The sequence below is a fragment of the Ascidia mentula genome, chromosome 1 (assembly GCF_947561715.1).
Source record: "Ascidia mentula chromosome 1, kaAscMent1.1, whole genome shotgun sequence".
In the NCBI taxonomy this organism is placed as follows: domain Eukaryota; kingdom Metazoa; phylum Chordata; class Ascidiacea; order Phlebobranchia; family Ascidiidae; genus Ascidia; species Ascidia mentula.
In genome coordinates, this window is record NC_138566.1 from 4,628,145 (window position 1) to 4,653,489 (window position 25,345).

Below are 25,345 nucleotides of genomic sequence, written 5' to 3' on the forward strand. Positions count from 1 at the left end.
CTAGCAGATCAGATATTCATGCCTCAGTACAATTGAATATGACCAGGTTTGTACAATTAGTCGCAACTTCACAGCTTCAACCGGATGAGGAAACAAGTTTGTTTTGGGTGTCAAGTTGTCATGGTTTCCAACAAAGATCTACACAAATGATACTTAGTTTTTAGAGATTGCTTTTATAAAGCTACTCAGAAACAAAATAGAAAGACAGTTCAAAATTTCCACAAGTTATCAAATGTAATGTTATTATCTGCAGCGGAATATTTTGTTTCAACTTACAATGGGATGATCCAAAGAGTTGCTTATTTCTCTCCAGGAAGTGTCAGTGGGACCCATGTATGCTATCTTGTAAGATGTAACCCTCTGGGCGATTCTGTTGTCACCTCGTCCTTGAGTGATTACACCCGCTACCAAATATATTCGGTTCAATTTGACCTGAATCCATTCGCCAGCTTGATCTGTCAGAATTTTAACATTTACGCAAAGTATTCGGCACCAATAATCAGAAGCACACACGTTTTCCTCCTGCCCAGCCACCGGGGTTTAGGCCAGTAAGGCCAGGAAAGTCTAATCTTCCATATTTAGCCCCATTTCCAGGGCTATTGGCATAGAGTGACGACGCCGACAAAGCGCTGTCAGGTATAGTCCAGTATTTCAGTCCCATATAATGGTTACAAGCTAAAAGTAAAAAATAATATTTCTCTTGTTCATTATTGATTGTATTTTTAGCCGAAAAGAAGTGATTTGCTCGGTGATCGACATGTCAAATGACGAACTAAACACAAAATTTAATTTAGTCTTGAGTTTAAGTGTGTTTGGGAATCACAAACTTCGCAAATTCTTTGGTATATTAACGAATTTGTAATTTGCCGTGCAGCGGCATTAACGAAGAAAATACCATTTTCACAACTTTTCCCAATGAAACCTGCATCACATATACATCCATAGTCTGCCAAGAGGTCAATGCAAGTCCCTTGATTTTTGCAAGGGTTGCCGTAGGAACAAGAATCCACATCTGGAAAAGATTTGTTAAGATCTAAAGAAAATGATTACAACTTCTTACCTGCAAAAGCGAACCAAGAAGCCTCCGTGCATCCGTTGAAATTATTTGTCATGAGAATGTTGCTATCATTGACGTATTTGTAGAGAGTGACACGACCCCCATCTACGTAACGAAATATAAGAGAAGGGTCAATTAATTCCAGATTATTTTCTGCATTTGTGTCCTTAATGTGTACTACTGTAATGAAGACAGCTTAGTTAAAGTTTTATCAAAAAAATATATTTTGACACACCAAGCATCACTACTTTCTGCAACTTGTTCAAATAAATAAAATCTATTCAAATCTACCAGTTTTGTGGTAATAACATCATCCGAAACCTGTAGCTCATCTCTATGATCGTTCAAACAAAATATTACAAGCAACAATCGCAACCCAAATCAATACACGGTGAAAAAGTTACCTGTTATTTTGCCCGCTTGTTTAGCGGCGGCACAAACCGAACTAGTCACGTGATAAGCGTTGGTTCCGCATGGGTAAATTTGACCTTGACATCCAGGTGGACAGTTGATCTTCGTGATGGGATACTGGGTGTTTCCATCGGTCGAACAAGTCACTTCAGATAAAGAGTTGGTGATACGTGTTACAGAGAGAATTAATATATATTTTTGTAGATGTTACTTTGAAATGTGTAAAACGGTTCATCATGCGAGCATGCCTGACTTGTGACTCCATTTCCTGAGGTTCTTAAAAGACTTGCAGGTGCAGATGTCAGAAAAACTTCAACAAATCCACCCGATGCTGATGAATAGAAACTAAAGTATGTTAAAACATATCCATCGCCATTAAATTACTTGGAAATCCTACCATCAATCAGTTGTTCCCGCATAGCTGCAAGACAAACTGGACCTTGGGAGTATACACCGTCACCACACAACCTGGAGTGTTGCTTCCAGCAGTTAGTAGGACATGTCAACATTGAGATCGAGTGGTTCAGTGAAGAAAATTCCGTTTCACATGTTACGGTAGCAGTAATACTTTCAAATCGGATAGACAAAACAAAGACCACGAAAAGGTGTTTGTTAACTTGCCACAATAATAGGCCCGGCATTTTTATTCTTTTGATGCTATTTATCGATAGTTTTCTATCAAAAGCGTAACAAGAACGTGATTGCGTGTAATTTAGTTCCTTTGGGCTACACATATGTAGACGAAATCCTAAAAAATAATCCAAAAATATAAATTTACAAGAACGCGTAAACAAAAATAGGAAATATAAAAAACGAACACCGACGTGACCTTAACTCATACAGCAAGAAGTTATGCAGTAAATTATTCACATAATTATGTAACGTTGTCATTTCATTCTGCATCTTCACAACGTACGCAAACGCACTCACTGCCACAACACAACTGAATTCTGTAACAACAAACCAGAGTGTTAAAATAGATAATCTCTTTCTGTACCGCGAAAAGATTTAACCATGAAGCGACTGACATGTTCCCACTGAAAATTACACAGAAATATGAATGACCACGTACGGTTTACAAGATACAGGATTACGTAAAGAGCAGTGACGTGCGTAAACGATACCAATTGTGTTTATTATAATTTCAACGCTGATATTTGAATGCTTGTTTGTGTCTGGACGCTCGCATTGCTATATCTTATTGACTTCCTCTGTTTATCTCGCCAAATTCTGGATATAAGGAGGCTTTATGTTTTGCTGTCTGGGTTCGTTGCAACGAAATTACCTCAGAAACTACAACAGTAAAAATAAAATAATATCAAACCAATACAAAATCATATCAATTTTGACATTGTATGATTTTCTTGTCAACCTATAGGAGTTGGGTAAAAGCTATCCAGACTGTGTTATCCAGAATGTGTTGCTCACAATGCACAACGTAGACGCACGGCTGTGTTTACCATTGAGGTACGACGAAATGATCAGTTCATCTAAATTTATTTTTAATTACATATTCATACAGTATTTAGATTACTGCATCCGACATGTACGAAAAGAAGTAACTAACAGATCAGATATTCATGCCTCAGTACAATTGTATAAAACCATATGTTTTTTGCCTTCAATAGAAGAGTTTCTTGCTTTACTAGTAGCAAAAGAATGAAAGCTTTCGGTTCTAAACAAACATTATGAAGCCAAAGAAGTTATGATGTGTTACCTGCCTTAAACGTGTAGTTTTTTGCACAACGCTGTACGGTCCAACAAAAGCATTTAAAACGTTTTTATGGTATAAAAGCATCAATTTTATGTTCTTCCAGTTTAATATGATTTCAAAATTATGCGGGATATAAAGGTGATCCACATACATCAGATACCTGCCTTTTCAGCTGGGCTTTGTTTAGCGAAACGTCATCAGGAAAGCCTAGCTAAATAGCAGCTATACCCGTCGGTATACAAGTATGCATTTAATTGTGCCAGAAGAACAGAGTGATTAGAAAACAAATATGTACAAAAATCGTCAGGAATGAGATTTTTTTGCTTCGTTAAATAATATTGCGATTATTTTGATCATTTTATTGTCGAGTATATTGTACAAAAAATAGACTAAAGGATCTACACAAATTAACTTGAAAACTTTTGTGGCATGGCCTGCTTTATCGCAATAAATAATCGCAAAACAGTCGACAAGCGCCCTATGAAAAAAGATAAGTAGTGCTGAAAACTAATTTAACATATTAGATACTCGTGTCGGAGAACAACATAACCTGTACCACTCGTTTCTGCAATTAATCGAAGTTTAACAGCTGCAACAGGATGAGGAAACATGTTTGTCCTCCAACTATAAGTATCCACATTTCCAGGAAAGATCTGCATGGTTAGAAATGAATTTTAACATTTGTTTGTTATTCCTGAACACGGTAATGTGTAATTTACTTAGAACTGGAAAATGTATAATACGTTAAGGCTTTGTTAAATGATTTACAACTCACGATTGGTTGTCCGGACGAGTTGCTCACTTCCTTCCAAGTTGATTCTGTGGGACTCGTGTAGTTGATTCTGTACGACGTGACGTAATGATGTCCATGTCCTCTGTAATCTCCTTGAGTGATGACTCCTGACACCCAGCGTGTCTCATTCAAGTCCACCTGAATCCATTCTCCTGGAACCGCTGTACCGTATATAAAACAATGCCTTTAAAACTGCCCGGTACGCATGTAATGATTTTTGTCCAACCAATTAATTAGTAGTTGTGCATGACTAACACTGTGTGCAGATAACCATGTGAGACGAGCAACAAAGTCATTTTTATTCAGATGTGTACGCGTCTCTATACCTAGCAACAGGTGTGGCTTTGGCCCGAAAGCAACAAAAAGCAAAAGTTACACTCACGGTTGTATGCAGCATGCCAAATACTTGTATGATTGAGTCTCCCATTCTGTGGTCCATATGTATGGTAATCGTTAGCCCACACCGACGAGGCGGACATTGCACGGTCTGGTACATCTCCACTCTCCAGACCCAAGTAGCGTTGACAAGCTGAAATGTAGATTTTTGTTACATCTACTGGGCACAGTAACAAACATAAGCAATAACAAATCTATAAGAGTTTGTCCAAATTTCCTGGGGAAGGTGACTAATAAAAAACGATCAACCCACCTATCTGCTTGTCACAGTTCTTGCCTTTGAATGGAGGTGAACAAATGCAAGCGTAATCAGCCAGGAGATCAACACAGGTACCTTGGTTCTTACAAGGATTCACAAAACTACACTCGTTGATATCTGAAGTTAACGATAATTTTTTTGGGGAAAATCATGTTTCGTTTTAATCTCTTGCCAGAAGTCCTACTGAAAAAATGCCATTGGCAAGCAATTGCATTCGGTGACTTAAAAATTTATATGTTGTGACTTTAATACAGAGCCGGCGAAACCACTTTACAGTCTCACAAGATAGCTATTTGCAAGCAATCATAGTTGGTGAGGCGCTGTAAGGTTTATTCACTACTTTTTTCACATTATGATTTTACCTGTGAATACGAACCACGAGGTGGCAGTGCATCCCCCATAATTTGAAGTTAATTGAATGTTGCTTCCATTTGTATATTTGTAAACCGTTACCAGACCTCCCACATCTAGAAATACATAGAACTTGAGTTCGAATTCAATTTTTACTCATGAACTGCTTCATTTCAAAGTGGATGTTCGGCAAATGTTGTAACATTATGTGATTACCGGATATTAATCCTGACTCAAATGCGGCGGCACAAACCGCACTGGTCAGGTGATAAGCGTTGGTTCCGCATGGGTAAGTTTGACCTTGACAACCGGGTGGACAGTTGACCTTCGTAATAGGATTCTGTGTGTCGCCGTCGGTGGAGCAAGTCACTGGTAAATTTCATGAATTTATTTTCAGTGGGAATGGAAATTTCAGAAGCGTTCACTCATACTTTTAAAGGTGTAACGTGGTGCAGCAATGGAACAAGTGTTCCTTTTACCTCCGTTGCCATTTCCACTGGAAGATTGGAGTCCATCACTTTTTTTGTAAACGGTGACAACTCCACCAGACACTGCGAAATATTCATTATTTGATACAAAATTGAACAGAAGTGAAATAGTTGCAACAAAACTTGATTTATAAATTTACCGTCGATTACTTGTGCCTGTTTAGCTGCAAGACACAGTGGGCCTTGGAAATAGACGCCGTGACCACATATTGCAGAATGTTGCTTCCAGCAGTCGGCCGGGCATATTAATTCCGAGATGGAATGATTTAGTGAAGAAAACTCCATGTCACAAGTAATAGTGACAGGAATGCATTCAACTTCAAGGGAAAACACGATGACGTAGCAAACCACTTGTCTCCATGACAGAGTTTTCATTGCTGATTTCAATCGATGTAAGTTAATAAAAGTTAAAATTCTAGGAAAATCTAGGAAATATGTTTTTTAGTTTAATTTTCAAAGCCATTTTAGTTCAAACCACTATGTTATCATGCCGCTGTGACAACATTAGAAAACATTTACCTGCAGTTACATCTGACAAAAACTCAACAATTAATATTTTATGTACACGCCGCCACTGTGACGCTGGGTGTAGCTCAAAAATTTCATGTCAGTTTCCGCCCTTCTTTTATTCCAGATGTCTTTGATTTGAAAGTTTCACATAACATTGCACACATTCTCACTACAACAACCGATTCCGTATGACAAGAAAATACGTTCGCAATATTTGTTGTGCCACAAAGGTGATGTTGAAACTGCGAACGACGAAATACATCAGTGTTGTTTGAAGCTGCTATACGAAATGTCTGAATATTTAATCTGCAGTATACAACGAGATGTATTTCTCAACGAGCAAAAATGTTGTGCTTCTCTCATACAACTTTTGCTTCTATGCATGTTCTCGTTTGTAAAACATCTGCTTAACCCTCCCGGAAGTGATACATCGCTTCTATGACGTTTCTGATATTGTGACCTAACAAATTGCTATAGTTTGTGGAAGTCCAAAAAACTTGTCTATAACTGTTGCGAATTGCTTTCTTCCTGTTCGTTTCTTTCCGTCTTTAGTCCAACTTTCCAAGAACTCGATATGAAAAGATCAAAAAGCCACATCCTGAGAAAGTTTAAATATTCAAACATTTTATTTCAGCAGTCAGATTTAAGCTGTCCATGTGATTCAATCAGAAGCTGCAGGATGTTGTAGGTGCAATGTGAAATCCTCAAACTCACCTCATTTACTCGTTTGTTTTTCTCCCATGTGACCGTCGATCATTTAGTGACGAAAATAACCCAAAAAGGTTCGCGGGCATCTCCAAACTGGATAATTGTAAAAACTCTGTCTTATAATGAATGTGCCGATAAAGCCCATATTTCGTTGCGTTGTTATTAAACCGCCCAATGTACGCGTGTAGGCTTGTTCTATGAGGTGTGCAACAATTTATCAGGTTTATAAACGGGTTTAATTATATCAAATGTTGTGTAATGTGTGACTCACTACACGGCCGTGTATATCGTGTATGGCCAAAACAGCGTCGCTTATTATTATTACCGCATATTGCAAACACTGCAGGGTTTGAACATAAATTCATGGCCTGACAAACGTTTTTCAATGGTTTTCTATAACACCATTGCACTTTATCCCAAACTAATAGCCCAAGTGATTAAACTTCCCGGAAATGAGTCATCAACTGTTATATTGGTTTGATCTGTCGGGGTGATAAAATACAAGTGCCGGGGGTTAAATGTCAGCTGTGGTTGTTGTCACAGTACAAATGTTTAGCAAAGTACTCACGGTTGCATTCCTTGCATGTTCCTACTGACAATTACACTGAAATATGGAAAGACCACCTACGATTTACAATACAGGATTACGTAACGAGCAGTGACGTGCGTAAACGCTACCAATTTTGTTTATTATAATTCCAACGCAAATATATGAATGCTGGTTTGTGTAAGGAAGCTCGCATTGCTTTATTTTATCAACTGCCCCTGTTTACCTCGCCAAATTTTTTTGCTGTCTGGGCTCGTTGCAAAGACATTGCTCCAGAAACTACAACATAATTTAACGTCATATATCAATTCCTTGTCAACCTATAAGAGTTGGGGAAGATACAGCGTGCGCACGTCTGTGTCAAAGTGTTTAGCATTGAGGTACGACAGAATGATTTGTTCATCTCCATTTATTTTTAATTACATATTCACAATACAGTATTTAGATTACTGCATCCGACATGTACGAAAAGAAGTAACTAACAGATCAGATATTCATGCCTAAGTACAATTGTATAAAACCATATGTTTTTTGTCTTCAATAGAAGAGTTTCTTGCTTTACTAGTAGCAAAAGAATCAAAGATTTCGGTTCTAAACAAACATTATGAAGCCAAAGAAGTTATGATGTGTTACCTGCCTTAAACGTGTAGTTTTTTGCACAACGCTGTACGGTCCAACAAAAGCATTTAAAACGTTTTTATGGTATAAAAGAATCAATTTTATGTTCTTCCAGTTTAATATGATTTCAAAATTACGCGGGATATAAAGGTGATCCACATACATCAGATACCTGCCTTTTCAGCTAGGCTTTGTTAAGCGAAACGTCATCAGGAAAGCCTAGCTAAATAGCAGCTATACCCGTCGGTATACCAGTATGCGTTTAATTGTGCCAGAAGAACAGAGTGATTAGAAAACAAATATGTACAAAAATCGTCAGGAATGAGATTTTTTTGCTTCGTTAAATAATATTGCGATTATTTTGATCATTTTATTGTCGAGTATATTGTACAAAAAATAGACTAAAGGATCTACACAAATTAACTTGAAAACTGTTGTGGCATGGCCTGCTTTATCGCAATAAATAATCGCAAAACAGTCGACAAGCGCCCTATGAAAAAAGATAAGTAGTGCTGAAAACTAATTTAACATACAAGATACTCGTGTCGGAGAACAACATAACCTGTACCACTCGTTTCTACAATTAATCGAAGTTTAACAGCTGCAACAGGATGAGGAAACATGTTTGTCCTCCAACTAGAAGTATCCACATTTCCAGGAAAGGTCTGCATAGTTAAAAATGAATTTTAACATTTGTTTGTTATTCCAAAGCTGAACACGGTAATGTGTAATTTAGTTAGAACTGGAAAATGTATAATACGTTAAGGTTATGTTAAATGATTTACAACTCACGATTGGTTGTCCGGACGAGTTGCTCACTTTCTTCCAAGTTGATTCTGTAGGACTCGTGTAGTTGATTCTGTACGACGTGACGTAATGATGTCCATGTCCTCTGTAATCTCCTTGAGTGATGACACCTGACACCCAGCGTGTCTCATTCAAGTCCACCTGAATCCATTCTCCCGCAACCCCTGTATCGTAAATGTAACAATGTCTTTAAAACTGCCCGGTACGCATGTAATGATTTTTGTCCAACCAATTAATTAGTAGTTGTGCATGACTAACACTGTGTGCAGATAACCATGTGAGGCCAGCAACAAAGTCATTTTTATTCAGATGTGTACGCGTCTCTATACCGGGTGTGGTGTGGCTTTGGTCAGGTGTGGCTTTGGCCCGAAAGCAACAAAAAGCAAAAGTTACACTCACGGTTGTATGCAGGATGCCAAATACTTGTATGATTGAGTCTCCCATTATGTGCTCCATATGTATGGTAATTGTTTTCCCACACCGACGAGGCGGACATTGCACTGTCTGGTACATCTCCACTCTCCAGACCCAAATAGCGTTGACAAGCTGAAATGTAGATTTATGTTATGTTTACTGCTTACAGTAACAAACATAAGCTATGACAAATCTATAAGAGTTTGTCCAAATTTCCTGGGGAAGGTGACTAATAAAAAACGATCAACCCACCTATCTGCTTGTCACAGTTCTTGCCTTCGAATGGAGGTGAACAAATGCAAGCGTAATCAGCCAGGAGATCAACACAGGTACCTTGGTTCTTACAAGGATTCCCAAAACTACACTCGTTGATATCTGAAGTTAACGATAATTTTTTTGGGGGGTAAATCATGTTTCGTTTTGAGTCTCTTGCCAGAAGTCATGCTGAAAAAATGCCATTGGCAAGCAATTGCATTTGGTGACTTAAAAATTTGTATGTTGTGACTTTAATACAGAGCTGGCGAAACCACTTTACAGTCTCACAAGATAGCTATTTGCAAGCAATCATAGTTGGTGAGGCGCTGTAAGGATTAATCACTACTTTTTTCACATTATGAATTTAGCCTACCTGTGAATACGAACCACGAGGTGGAAGTGCATCCATTGTAATTTGAAGTTAATTGAATGTTGCTTCCATTTGTATATTTGTAAACCGTTACCAGACCTCCCACATCTAGAAATACAAAGAACTTGAGTTCGAATTCAAATTTTACTCATGAACTGCTTCATTTCAAAGTGGATGTTCGGCAAATGTTGTAACATTATGTGATTACCGGATATTAATCCCGAATCAAAGGCGGCGGCACAAACCGCACTGGTCAGGTGATAAGCGTTGGTTCCGCATGGGTAAGTTTGACCTTGACAACCGGGTGGACAGTTGACCTTCGTAATAGGATTCTGTGTGTCGCCGTCGGTGGAGCAAGTCACTGGTAAATTTCATGAATTTATTTTCAGTGGGAATGGAAATTTCAGATGCGTTTACTCATACTTTTAAAGGTGTAACGTGGTCCAGCAATAGAACAAGTGTTACTTTCACCTCCGTTGCCATTTCCACTGGAAGATTGGAGTCCATCACTTTTTTTGTAAACGGTGACAACTCCACCAGACACTGCGAAATATTCATTATTTGATACAAAATTGAACAGAAGTGAAATAGTTGCAACAAAACTTGATTTATAAATTTACCGTCGATTATTTGTGCCTGTTTAGCTGCAAGGCACACTGGACCTTGGAAATAGACGCCGTGACCACATATTGCTGAATGTTGCTTCCAGCAGTCGGCCGGACATATTAATTCCGAGATGGAATGATTTAGTGAAGAAAACTCCATGTCACAAGTAATAGTGACAGGAATGCATTCAACTTCAAGGGAAAACACGATGACGTAGCAAACCACTTGTCTCCATGACAGAGTTTTCATTGTTGATTTCAATCGATGTAAGTTAATAAAAGTTAAAATTCTAGGAAAATCTAGGAAATATGTTTTTTAGTTTAATTTTCAAAGCCATTATAGTTCAAACCACTATGTTATCATGCCGCTGTGACAACATTAGAAAACATTTACCTGCAGTTACATCTGACAAAAAGTCAATAATTAATATTTTATGTACACGCCGCCACTGTGACGCGCTGGGTGTAGCTCAAAAATTTCATGTCAGTTTCCGCCCTTCTTTCATTCCAGATGACGTCGATTTGAAAGTTTTTCATAGCATTGCACATATTTTCACTACAACAACCGATTTCCTATGACAAGAAAATACTTTCACATTATTTGTTGTGCCACAAAGGTGATGTTGAAACTGCGAACGACGAAATACATCAGTGTTGTTTGAAGCTGCTATACGAAATGCCTGAATATTTAATCTGCAGTATACAACGAGATGTATTTCTCAACGAGCAAATGTTGTGCTTCTCTCATACAACTTTTGCTTCTATGCATGTTTTCGTTTGTAAAACATCTGGTTAACCTTCCCGGAAGTGATACATCGCTTCTATGACGTTTCTGATATAGTGACCTTACAAATTGCTATAGTTTGTGGAAGTCCAAAAAACTTGTCTTTAACTGTTGCGAATTGCTTTCTTCTTTTTCTTTTCTTTCCGTCTTTAGCCCAACTTTCCAAGAAATCTACATGAAAAGATCAAAAAGCCACATCCTGAGAAAGTTTGAAAATTCAAACGCTTTATTTCAGCATTCAGATTTAAGCTGTCCATGTGATTCAATCAGAAGCTGCAGGGTGTTGTAGGTGCTATGTGAAATCCTCAAACTCACCTCATTTACTCGTTTATTTTTCTCCCACGTGACCGTCGATCATTTAGTGAAGAAAATAACCCAAAAAGGTTCGCGGGCATCTCCAAACTGGATAATTGTAAAAAACTCTGTTTTATATTGAATGTGCCGATAAAGCCCATATTTCGTTGCGTTGCTATTAAACCGCCCAATGTACGCGTGTATGCTTGTTCTATGAGATGTGCAACAATTTAGCAGGTACATAAACGGGTTTAATTAACTCAAATGTTGTGTAATGTGTGACTCACTACACGGCCGTGTATATCATGTATGGCCAAAACAGTCTCACTTATTATTATTATCGCATACTGCAAACACTGCAGGGTTTGAACATGAATTCATGGCCTGACAAACGCTTTTCAATGGTTTTCTATACTGTTTACGCCAATGCACGTTTTATCCCAAACGTATAGCCTAAGTGATTAAACTTCCCGGAAATGAGTCATCAATTTACGAACTGTTATATTGGTTTGATCTGTCGGGGTGATGAAATACAAGTGCCAGGGGTTAAATATCAGCTGTGTTTGTTGTCACAGTACAAATTTTTAGCAAAGCACTTATTGTTGCATTCCTTGCATGTTTCTACTGACAATTACACTGAAATATGGAAAGACCACCTACGATTTACAATATATAGGATTACGTAACGAGCAGTGACGTGCGTAAACGCTACCAATTTTGTTTATTATAATTTCAACGCAAATATTTGAATGCTGGTTTGTGTGAGGAAGCTCGCATTGCTTTATTTTATCAACTGTCCCTGTTTACCTCTCCAAATTTTTTTGCTGTCTGGGCTCGTTGCAAAGACGTTGCTCCAGAAACTACAACATAATTTAACGTCATATATCAATTCCTTGTCAACCTATAAGAGTTGGGGAAGATACAGCGTGCGCACGTCTGTGTTAAAGTGTTTAGCTTTGAGGTACGACAAAATGATTTGTTCATATCCATTTATTTTTAATTACATATTCACAATACAGTATTTAGATTACTGCATCCGACAAAAACGGAATGAAGTAACTAGCAGATCAGATATTCATGCCTCAGTACAATTGAATATGACCAGGTTTGTACAATTAGTCGCAACTTCACAGCTTCAACCGGATGAGGAAACAAGTTTGTTTTGGGTGTCAAGTTGTCATGGTTTCCAACAAAGATCTACACAAATGATACTTAGTTTTTAGAGATTGCTTTTATAAAGCTACTCCGAAACAAAATAGAAAGACAGTTCAAAATTTCCACAAGTTATCAAATGTAATGTTATTATCTGCAGCGGAATATTTTGTTTCAACTTACAATGGGATGATCCAAAGAGTTGCTTATTTCTCTCCAGGAAGTGTCAGTGGGACCCATGTATGCTATCTTGTAAGATGTAACCCTCTGGGCGATTCTGTTGTCACCTCGTCCTTGAGTGATTACACCCGCTACCAAATATATTCGGTTCAATTTGACCTGAATCCATTCGCCAGCTTGATCTGTCAGAATTTTAACATTTACGCAAAGTATTCGGCACCAATAATCAGAAGCACACACGTTTTCCTCCTGCCCAGCCACCGGGGTTTAGGCCAGCAAGGCCAGGAAAGTCTAATCTTCCATATTTAGCCCCATTTCCAGGGTCATTGGCATAGAGTGACGACGCCGACAAAGCGCTGTTAGGTATAGTCCAGTTTTTCAGTCCCATATAATGGTTACAAGCTAAAAGTAAAAAATAATATTTCTCTTGTTCATTATTGATTGTATTTTTAGCCGAAAAGAAGTGATTTGCTCGGTGATCGACATATAAAATGACAAATTAAACACAAAATTTAATTTAGTCTTGAGTTTGATTACAATTTCTTACCCGTAAAAGCGAACCAAGAAGCCTCCGTGCATCCGTTTAAATTATTTGTCATGAGAATGTTGCTCTCATTGACGTATTTGTAGAGAGTGACACGACCCCCATCTACGTAACGAAATATAAGAGAAGGGACAATTAATTCCAGATTATTTTCTGCATTTGTGTCCTTAATGTGTTTGCAATACCAAAAATACAACTTACGAAGAATAATATCAAAAACTCTAAATTTTTGCAGTTTAATGAAAACTAACTGGATTTGCAGGTAAAGTATGGCAAGCAGTTTTTCTATGTGAAAAGGTCAAATAGCTTTGAATTGCGATTGTGGCTGATAGCGTTTGGTTCTTTACTTCTATGTAATGTCAAAACTACTGTAATAAAGACAGATCTGTTAAAGTTTTATCAAAAAAATATATTTTGACAAACCAAGCATCACTACCTTCTGTAACTTGTTCAAATAAATAAAATCTATTCAAATCTACCAGTTTTGTGGTAATAACATCATCTGAAACCTAAGCTCATCTTTTTGATCGTTCAAACTATATATTACCTGCAACAATCGCAACCCAAATTAATACACGGTAAAAAAGTTACCTGTTATTTTGCCCGCTTGTTTAGCGGCGGCACAAACCGAACTAGTCACGTGGTAAGCGTTGGTTCCGCATGGGAAAAGTTGACCTTGACATCCAGGTGGACAGTTGACCTCCGTGATGGGATACTGGATGTTGCCATCGGTCGAACAAGTCACTTCAGACAAAGAGTTGGTGATACGTGTTACAGAGTGAATTAACATATTTTTATAGATGTTACTTTGAAATGTGTAAAACGGTTCATCATGCGAGCATGTCTGACTTGTGACTCCATTTTTGAAGGCTCCTAAAAGGCTTGCAGGCGCAGATGTCATAAAAACTTCAACAAATCCACCCGATGCTGATGATTAGAAACTAAAGTATGTTAAAACATATCCATCGCCATTAAATTACTTGGAAATCCTACCATCGATCAGTTGTTCCCGCATAGCTGCAAGACAAATTGGACCTTGGGAGTATACACCGTCACCACACAACCTGGAGTGTTGCTTCCAGCAGTTAGTAGGACATATCAACATTGAGATCGAGTGGTTTAGTGAAGAAAATTCCGTTTCACATGTTACGGTAGCAGTAATACTTTCAAATCGGATAGACAAAACAAAGACCACGAAAAGGTGTTTGTTAAATTGCCACAATAATAGGCCCGGCATTTTTATTCTTTTGATGCTATTTATCGATAGTTTTCTATCGAAAGCGTAACAAGAACGTGATTGCGTGTAATTTAGTTCCTTTGGGCTACACATATGTAGACGAAATCCTAAAAAATAATCCAAAAATATAAATTTACAAGAACGCGTAAACAAAAATAGGAAATATAAAAAACGAACACCGACGTGACCTTAACTCATACAGCAATAAGTTATGCAGTAAATTATTCACATAATTATCTAACGTTGTCATTTCATTCTGCATCTTTATAACGTACGTAAACACACTCACTGCCACAACACAAATGAATTCTGTAACAAGAAACCAGAGTGTTATAATAGATGATCTCTTTCTGTACCGCGAAGAGATTTAACCATGAAGCGACTGACATGTTCCTACTGAAAATTACACTGAAATATGAAAGACCACGTACGGTTTACAAGATACAGGATTACGTAACGAGCAGTGACGTGCGTAAACGATACCAATTGTGTTTATTATAATTTCAACGCAGATATTTGAATGCTTGTTTGTGTCTGGACGCTCGCATTGCTATATCTCATTGACTTCCTCTGTTTATCTCGCCAAATTGTGGACATACGGAGGCTTTGTGTTTTGCTGTCTGGGTTCGTTGCAACGAAATTACCTCAGAAACTACAACAGTAAAAATAAAATAATATCAAACCAATACAAAACCATATAAATTTTTGACATTGTATGAATTTCTTGTCAACCTATAGGAGTTGGGTAAAAGCTATCCAGACTGAATGTGTTGCTCACAATGCAAAACGTAGACGCACAGCTGTGTTTAGCATTGAGGTAGGATGGAATGATCAGTTCATCTAAATTTATTTTTAATTACATATTCATAATACAGTATTTAGATTACTGCATCCGACATGTACGAAAAGAAGAAACTAACAGATCAGATATTCATGCCTCAGTATACAATTGTATAAAACCATATGTTATTTGCCTTCAATAGAAGAGTTTCTTGCTTTACTAGTAGCAAAAGAATGAAAGCTTTCGGTTCTAAACAAACATTATGAAGCCAAAGAAGTTATGATGTGTTACCTGCCTTAAACGTGTAGTTTTTTGCACAACGCTGTACGGTCCAACAAAAGCATTTAAAACGTTTTTATGGTATAAAAGCATCAATTTTATGTTCTTCCAGTTTAATATGATTTCAAAATTACGCGGGATATAAAGGTGATCCACATACATCAGATACCTACCTTTCCAGCTAGGCTTTGTTAAGCGAAACGTCATCAGGAAAGCCTAGCTAAATAGCAGCTATACCCGTCGGTATACAAGTATGCGTTTAATTGTGCCAGAAGAACAGAGTGATTAGAAAACAAATATGTACAAAAATCGTCAGGAATGAGATTTTTTTGCTTCGTTAAATAATATTGCGATTATTTTGATCATTTTATTGTCGAGTATATTGTACAAAAAATAGACTAAAGGATCTACACAAATTAACTTAAAAACTTTTGTGGCATGGCCTGCTTTATCGCAATAAATAATCGCAAAACAGTCGACAAGCGCCCCATGAAAAAAGATAAGTAGTGCTGAAAACTAATTTAACATATAAGATACTCGTGTCGGAGAACAATATAACCTGTACCACTCGTTTCTACAATTAATCGAAGTTTAACAGCTGCAACAGGATGAGGAAACATGTTGGTCTTGTAACTATAAGTATCCACATTTCCAGGAAAGATCTGCATAGTTAGAAATGAATTTTAACATTTGTTTGTTATTCCAAAGCTGAACACGGTAATGTGTAATTTAGTTAGAACTGGAAAATGTATATTACGTTAAGGCTTTGTTAAATGATTTACAACTCACGATTGGTTGTCCGGACGAGTTGCTCACTTCCTTCCAAGTTGATTCTGTGGGACTCGTGTAGTTGATTCTGTACGACGTGACGTAATGATGTCCATGTCCTCTGTAATCTCCTTGAGTGATGACTCCTGACACCCAGCGTGTCTCATTCAAGTCCACCTGAATCCATTCTCCTGGAACCGCTGTACCGTATATAAAACAATGCCTTTAAAACTGCCCGATACGCGTGTAATGCTTTTTGTCCAACCAATTAATTAGTAGTTGTGCATGACTAACACTGTGTGCAGATAACCATGTGAGACCAGCAACAAAGTCATTTTTATTCAGATGTGTACGCGTCTCTATACCTAGCAACAGGTGTGGCTTTGGCCCGAAAGCAAAAAAAAGCAAAAGTTACACTCACGGTTGTATGCAGCATGCCAAATACTTGTATGATTGAGTCTCCCATTCTGTGGTCCATATGTATGGTAATCGTTAGCCCACACCGACGAGGCAGAAATTGCACGGTCTGGTACAGATCCACTCTCCAGACCCAAGTAGCGTTGACAAGCTGAAATGTAGATTTTTGTTACATCCACTGGTCACAGTAACAAACATAAGCGATAACAAATCAAAAAAAGAGTTTGTCCAAATTTCCTGGGGAAGGTGACTAATAAAAAACGATCAACCCACCTATCTGCTTGTCACAGTTCTTGCCTTCGAATGGAGGTGAACAAATGCAAGCGTAATCAGCCACGAGATCAACACAGGTACCTTGGTTCTTACAAGGATTCCCAAAACTACACTCGTTGATATCTGAAGTTAACGATAATTTTTTTGGGGAAAATCATGTTTCGTTTTGAATCTCTTGCCAGAAGTCATACTGAAAAAATGCCATTGGCAAGTAATTGCATTCGGTGACTTAAAAATTTATCTGTTGTGACTTTAACACAGAGCCGGCGAAACCACTTTACAGTCTCACAAGATAGCTATTTGCAAACAATCATAGTTGGTGAGGCGCTGTAAGGTTTATTCACTACTTTTTTCACATTATGAATTTACCTGTGAATACGAACCACGAGGTGGCAGTGCATCCCTCATAATTTGAAGTTAATTGAATGTTGCTTCCATTTGTATATTTGTAAACCGTTACCAGACCTCCCACATCTAGAAATACAAAGAACTTGAGTTCGAATTCAAATTTTACTCATGAATTGCTTCATTTCAAAGTGGATGTTCGGCAAATGTTGTAACATTATGTGAATTACCGGATATTAATCCTGACTCAAAGACGGCGGCACAAACCGCACTGGTCAGGTGATAAGCGTTGGTTCCGCATGGGTAAGTTTGACCTTGACAACCAGGTGGACAGTTGACCTTCGTGATATGATTCTGTGTGTCGCCGTCGGTGGAGCAAGTCACTGGTAAATTTCATGAATTTATTTTCAGTGGGAATGGAAATTTCAGATGCGTTCACTCATACTTTTAAAGGTGTAACGTGGTGCAGCAATAGAACAAGTGTTACTTTCACCTCCGTTGCCATTTCCACTGGAAGATTGGAGTCCATCACTTTTTTTGTAAACGGTGACAACTCCACCAGACACTGCGAAATATTCATTATTTGATACAAAATGGAACAGAAGTGAAATAGTTGCAACAAAACTTGATTTATAATTTTACCGTCGATTATTTGTGCCTGTTTAGCTGCAAGGCACACTGGGCCTTGGAAATAGACGCCGTGACCACATATTGCTGAATGTTGCTTCCAGCAGTCGGCCGGGCATATTAATTCCGAGATGGAATGATTTAGTGAAGAAAACTCCATGCCACAAGTAATAGTGACAGGAATGCATTCAACTTCGAGGGAAAACACGATGACGTAGCAAACCACTTGTCTCCATGACAGAGTTTTCATTGTTGATTTCAATCGATGTAAGTTAATAAAAGTTAAAATTCTCGGAAAATCTAGGAAATATGTTTTTTAGTTTAATTTTCAAAGCCATTTTAGTTCAAACCACTATGTTATCATGCCGCTGTGACAACATTAGAAAACATTTACCTGCAGTTACATCTGACAAAAACTCAATAATTAATATTTTATGTACACGCCGCCACTGTGACGCGCTGGGTGTAGCTAAAAAATTTCATGTCAGTTTCAGCCCTTCTTTCATTCCAGATGTCTTTGATTTGAAAGTTTCACATAACATTGCACACATTCTCACTACAACAACCGATATCCTATGACAAGAAAATACTTTCGCATTATTTGTTGTGCCACAAAGGTGATGTTGAAACTGCGAACGACGAAATACATCAGTGTTGTTTGAAGCTGCTATACGAAATGCCTGAATATTTAATCTGCAGTATACAACGTGATGTATATCTCAACGAGCAAAAATGTTGTGCTTCTCTCATACAACTTTTGCTTCTATGCATGTTCTCGTTTGTAAAACATCTGCTTAACCTTCCCGGAAGTGATACATCGCTTGTATGACGTTTCTGATATTGTGACCTTACAAATTGCTATAGTTTGTGGAAGTCCAAAAAACTTGTCTTTAACTGTTGCGAATTGCTTTCTTCCTGTTCGTTTCTTTCCGTCTTTAGCCCAACTTTCCAAAAAATCTACATGAAAAGATGAAAAAGGCACATCCTGAGAAAGTTTGAAAATTCAAACGTTTTATGTCAGCAGTCAGATGTAAGTTGTCCATGTGATTCAATCAGAAGCTGCAGGATGTTGTAGGTGCAATGCGAAATCCTCAAACTCACCTCATTTACTCGTTTATTTTTCTCCCACGTGACCGTCGATCATTTAGTGACGAAAATAACCCAAAAAGGTTCGCGGGCATCTCCAAACTGGATAATTGTAAAAAACTCTGTTTTATATTGAATGTGTCGATAAAGCCTATATTTCGTTGCGTTGCTATTAAACCGCCCAATGTACGCGTGTAGGCTTGTTCTATGAGGTGTGCAACAATTTAGCAGGTACATAAATGGGTTTAATTATATCAAATGTTGTGTAATGTGTGACTCACTACACGGCCGTGTATATCGTGTATGGCCAAAACAGCGTCGCTTATTATTATTACCGCATACTGCAAACACTGCAGGGTTTGAACATGAATTCATGGCCTGACAAACGTTTTTCAATGGTTTTCTATACTGTTTACACCAATGCACGTTTTATCCCAAACGTATAGCCTAAGTGATTAAATTTCCCGGAAATAAGTCATGAATTTACAAACGGTTATATTGGTTTGATCTGTCGGGGTGATGAAATACAAGTGCCAGGGGTTAAATATCAGCTGTGTTTGTTGTCACAGCACAAATTTTTAGCAAAGCACTCATGGTTGCATTCCTTGCATGTTCCTACTGACAATTACACTGAAATATGGAAAGACCACCTACGATTTACAATATACAGGATTACGTAACGAGCAGTGACGTGCGTAAACGCTACCAATTTTGTTTATTATAATTCCAACGCAAATATATGAATGCTGGTTTGTGTAAGGAAGCTCGCATTGCTTTATTTTATCAACTGCCCCTGTTTACCTCGTCAAATTTTTTTGCTGTCTGGGCTCGTTGCAAAGACGTTGCTCCAGAAACTACAACATAATTTAACGTCATATATCAATTCCTTGTCAACCTATAAGAGTTGGGGAAGATACAGCGTGCGCACGTCTGTGTTAAAGTGTTTAGCATTGAGGTACGACAGAATGATTTGTTCATATCCATTTATTTTTAATTACATATTCACAATACAGTATTTAGATTACTGCATCCGACAAAAACGGAATGAAGTAACTAGCAGATCAGATATTCATGCCTCAGTACAATTGAATATGACCAGGTTTGTACAATTAGTCGCAACTTCACAGCTTCAACCGGATGAGGAAACAAGTTTGTTTTGGGTGTCAAGTTGTCATGGTTTCCAACAAAGATCTACACAAATGATACTTAGTTTTTAGAGATTGCTTTTATAAAGCTACTCAGAAACAAAATAGAAAGACAGTTCAAAATTTCCACAAGTTATCAAATGTAATGTTATTATCTGCAGCGGAATATTTTGTTTCAACTTACAATGGGATGATCCAAAGAGTTGCTTATTTCTCTCCAGGAAGTGTCAGTGGGACCCATGTATGCTATCTTGTAAGATGTAACCCTCTGGGCGATTCTGTTGTCACCTCGTCCTTGAGTGATTACACCCGCTACCAAATATATTCGGTTCAATTTGACCTGAATCCATTCGCCAGCTTGATCTGTCAGAATTTTAACATTTACGCAAAGTATTCGGCACCAATAATCAGAGGCACACACGTTTTCCTCCTGCCCAGCCACCGGGGTTTAGGCCAGCAAGGCCAGGAAAGTCTAATCTTCCATATTTAGCCCCATTTCCAGGGTCATTGGCATAGAGTGACGACGCCGACAAAGCGCTGTTAGGTATAGTCCAGTATTTCAGTCCCATATAATGGTTACAAGCTAAAAGTAAAAAATAATATTTCTCTTGTTCATTATTGATTGTATTTTTAGCCGGAAAGAAGTGATTTGCTCGGTGATCGACATATCAAATGACAAACTAAACACAAAATTTAATTTAGTCTTGAGTTTAAGTGTGTTTGGGAATCACAAACTTCGCAAATTCTTTGGTAGATTAACGAATTTGTAATATGCCGTGCAGCGGCATTAACGAAGAAAATACCATTTTCACAACTTTTCCCAATGAAACCTGCACCACATATACATCCATAGTCTGCCAAGAGGTCAATGCAAGTCCCTTGATTTTTGCAAGGGTTGCCGTACGAACAAGAATCCACATCTGGAAAAGATTTGTTAAGATCTAAAGAAAATGATTACAACTTCTTACCTGTAAAAGCGAACCAAGAAGCCTCCGTGCATCCGTTTAAATTATTTGTCATGAGAATGTTGCTCTCATTGACGTATTTGTAGAGAGTGACACGACCCCCATCTACGTAACGAAATATAAGAGAAGGGACAATTAATTCCAGATTATTTTCTGCATTTGTGTCCTTAATGTGTTTGCAATACCAAAAATACAACTTACGAAGAATAATATCAAAAACTTTAATTTTTTGCAGTTTAATGAAAACTAACTGGATTTGCAGGTAAAGTATGGCAAGCAGTTTTTCTATGTGAAAAGGTCAAATAGCTTTGGATTGCGATCGTGGCTGATAGCGTTTTGTTGATTATTTCTATGTAATGTCAAAACTACTGTAATAAAGACAGCTTAGTTTAAGTTTTATCAAAAAAATATATTTTGACACACCAAGCATCACTACTTTCTGCAACTTGTTCAAATAAATAAAATCTATTCAAATCTACCAGTTTTGTGGTAATAACGTCATCCGAAATCTATAGCTCATCTCTATGATCGTTCAAACTATATATTACAAGCAACAATCGCAACACAAATCAATACACGGTAAAAAAGTTACCTGTTATTTTGCCCGCTTGTTTAGCGGCGGCACAAACCGAACTAGTCACGTGATAAGCGTTGGTTCCACACGGGAAAATTTTACCTCGACATCCAGGTGGACAGTTGACCTCCGTGATGGGATACTGGATGTTGCCATCGGTCGAACAAGTCACTTCAGACAAAGAGTTGGTGATACGTGTTACAGAGTGAATTAACATATTTTTATAGATGTTACTTTGAAATGTGTAAAACAGTTCATCACTTGTGACTCCATTTTTGAAGGCTCCTAAAAGGCTTGCAGGCGCAGATGTCATAAAAACTTCAACAAATCCACCCGATGCTGATGATAAGAAACTAAAGTATGTTAAAACATATCCATCGCCATTAAATTACTTGGAAATCCTACCATCAATCAGTTGTTCCCGCATAGCTGCAAGACAAATTGGACCTTGGGAGTAGACACCGTCACCACACAACCTGGAGTGTTGCTTCCAGCAGTTAGTAGGACATATCAACATTGAGATCGAGTGGTTTAGTGAAGAAAATTCCGTTTCACATGTTACGGTAGCAGTAATACTTTCAAATCGGATAGACAAAACAAAGACCACGAAAAGGTGTTTGTTAAATTGCCACAATAATAGGCCCGGCATTTTTATTCTTTTGATGCTATTGATCGATAGTTTTCTATCGAAAGCGTAACAAGAACGTGATTGCGTGTAATTTAGTTCCTTTGGGCTACACATATGTAGACGAAATCCTAAAAAATAATCCAAAAATATAAATTTACAAGAACGCGTAAACAAAAATAGGAAATATAAAAAACGAACACCGAGGTGACCTTAACTCATACAGCAATAAGTTATGCAGTAAATTATTCACATAATTATGTAACGTTGTCATTTCATTCTGCATCTTTATAACGTACGCAAACGCACTCACTGCCACAACACAACTGAATTCTGTAACAACAAACCAGAGTGTTAAAATAGATAATCTCTTTCTGTACCGCGAAAAGATTTAACCATGAAGCGACTGACATGTTCCCACTGAAAATTACACAGAAATATGAATGACCACGTACGGTTTACAAGATACAGGATTACGTAACGAGTAGTGACGTGCGTAAACGATAACAATTGTGTTTATTATAATTTCAACGCTGATATTTGAATGCTTGTTTGTGTCTGGACGCTCGCATTGCTATATCTTATTGACTTCCTCTGTTTATCTCGCCAAATTCTGGATATAAGGAGGCTTTATGTTTTGCTGTCTGGGTTCGTTGCAACGAAATTACCTCAGAAACTACTACAGTAAAAATAAAATAATATCAAACCAATACAAAATCATATCAATTTTGACATTGTATGACTTTCTTGTCAACCTATAGGAGTTGGGTAAAAGCTATCCAGACTGTGTTATCCAGAATGTGTTGCTCACAATGCACAACGTAGACGCACGGCTGTGTTTATCATTGAGGTGCGACGAAATGATCAGTTCATCTAAATTTATTTTTAATTACATATTCATAATACAGTATTTAGATTACTGCATCCGACATGTACGAAAAGAAGTAACTAACAGATCAGATATTCATGCCTCAGTACAATTGTATAAAACCATATGTTTTTTGCCTTCAATAGAAGAGTTTCTTGCTTTACTAGTAGCAAAAGAATGAAAGCTTTCGGTTCTAAACAAACATTATGAAGCCAAAGAAGTTATGATGTGTTACCTGCCTTAAACGTGTAGTTTTTTGCACAACGCTGTACGGTCCAACAAAAGCATTTAAAACGTTTTTATGGTGTAAAAGCATCAATTTTATGTTCTTCCAGTTTAATATGATTTCAAAATTACCCGGGATATAAAGGTGATCCACATACATCATATACCTGCCTTTTCAGCTGGGCTTTGTTAAGCGAAACGTCATCAGGAAAGCCTAGCTAAATAGCAGCTATACCCGTCGGTATACAAGTATGCGTTTAATTGTGCCAGAAGAACAGAGTGATTACAAAACAAATATGTACAAAAATCGTCAGGAATGAGATTTTTTTGCTTCGTTAAATAATATTGCGATTATTTTGATCATTTTATTGTCGAGTATATTGTACAAAAAATAGACTAAAGGATCTACACAAAATAACTTCAAAACTGTTGTGGCATGGCCTGCTTTATCGCAATAAATAATCGCAAAACAGTCGACAAGCGCCCTATGAAAAAAGATAAGTAGTGCTGAAAACTAATTTAACATACAAGATACTCGTGTCGGAGAACAACATAACCTGTACCACTCGTTTCTACAATTAATCGAAGTTTAACAGCTGCAACAGGACGAGGAAACATGTTTGTCCTCCAACTATAAGTATCCACATTTCCAGGAAAGATCTGCATAGTTAGAAATGAATTTTAACATTTGTTTGTTATCCCAAAGATGAACACGGTAATGTGTAATTTACTTAGAACTGAAAAATGTATGTTACGTTAAGTGTATGTTAAATGATTTACAACTCACGATTGGTTGTCCGGACGAGTTGCTCACTTCCGTCCAAGTTGATTCTGTAGAACTCGTGTAGTTGATTCTGTACGACGTGACGTAATGATGTCCTCTGTAATCTCCTTGAGTGATGACACCTGACACCCAGCGTGTCTCATTCAAGTCCACCTGAATCCATTCTCCCGCAACCCCTGTATCGTAAATGTAACAATGTCTTTAAAACTGCCCGGTACGCATGTAATGCTTTTTGTCCAACCAATTAATTAGGAGTTGTGCATGACTAACACTGTGTGCAGATAACCATGTGAGGCCAGCAACAAAGTCATTTTTATTCAGATGTGTACGCGTCTCTATACCTAGCAACAGGTGTGGCTTTGGCCCGAAAGCAACAAAAAGCAAAAGTTACACTCACGGTTGTATGCAGGATGCCAAATACTTGTATGATTGAGTCTCCCATTATGTGCTCCATATGCATGGTAATTGTTTTCCCACACCGACGAGGCGGACATTACACTGTCTGGTACATCTCCACTCTCCAGACCCAAATAGCGTTGACAAGCTGAAATGTAGATTTATGTTATATTTACTGCTCACAGTAACAAACATAAGCGATAACAAATCAATAAGAGTTTGTCCAAATTTCCTGGGGAAGGTGACTAATAAAAAACGATCAACCCACCTATCTGCTTGTTACAGTTCTTGCCTTCGAATGGAGGTGAACAAATGCAAGCGTAATCAGCCAGGAGATCAACACAGGTACCTTGGTTCTTACAAGGATTCCCAAAACTACACTCGTTGATATCTGAAGTTAACGATAATTTTTTTGGGGGAAAATCATGTTTCGTTTTGAGTCTCTTGCCAGAAGTCATGCTGAAAAAATGCCATTGGCAAGCAATTGCATTTGGTGACTTAAAAATTTGTATGTTGTGACTTTAATACAGAGCTGGCGAAACCACTTTACAGTCTCACAAGATAGCAATTTGCAAGCAATCATAGTTGGTGAGGCGCTGTAAGGATTAATCACTACTTTTTTCACATTATGAATTTACCTGTGAATACGAACCACGAGGTGGAAGTGCATCCATTGTAATTTGAAGTTAATTG

General features: G+C 37.7%; 1 protein-coding gene across 1 annotated transcript; it reads right to left on the reverse strand.

Annotated features, from left to right (window-relative positions):
• LOC145893883 (uncharacterized) lies at positions 1-10,553 on the reverse strand. Its single transcript, XM_082982297.1, has 22 exons — positions 10,319-10,553; positions 10,122-10,241; positions 9,907-10,059; positions 9,702-9,806; positions 9,326-9,448; positions 9,083-9,205; positions 8,645-8,823; positions 8,415-8,517; positions 5,461-5,532; positions 5,198-5,350; positions 4,993-5,097; positions 4,625-4,747; positions 4,382-4,504; positions 3,958-4,136; positions 3,733-3,835; positions 1,680-1,799; positions 1,462-1,614; positions 1,061-1,237; positions 896-1,012; positions 514-675; positions 277-455; positions 1-138 (listed from the first exon to the last, which is right to left on the reverse strand). Exons 1-22 carry the CDS (start codon positions 10,551-10,553, stop codon positions 1-3), a joined length of 3,045 nt encoding a protein of 1,014 aa, XP_082838423.1.
• Positions 10,554-25,345: the final 14,792 nt, after the last annotated feature.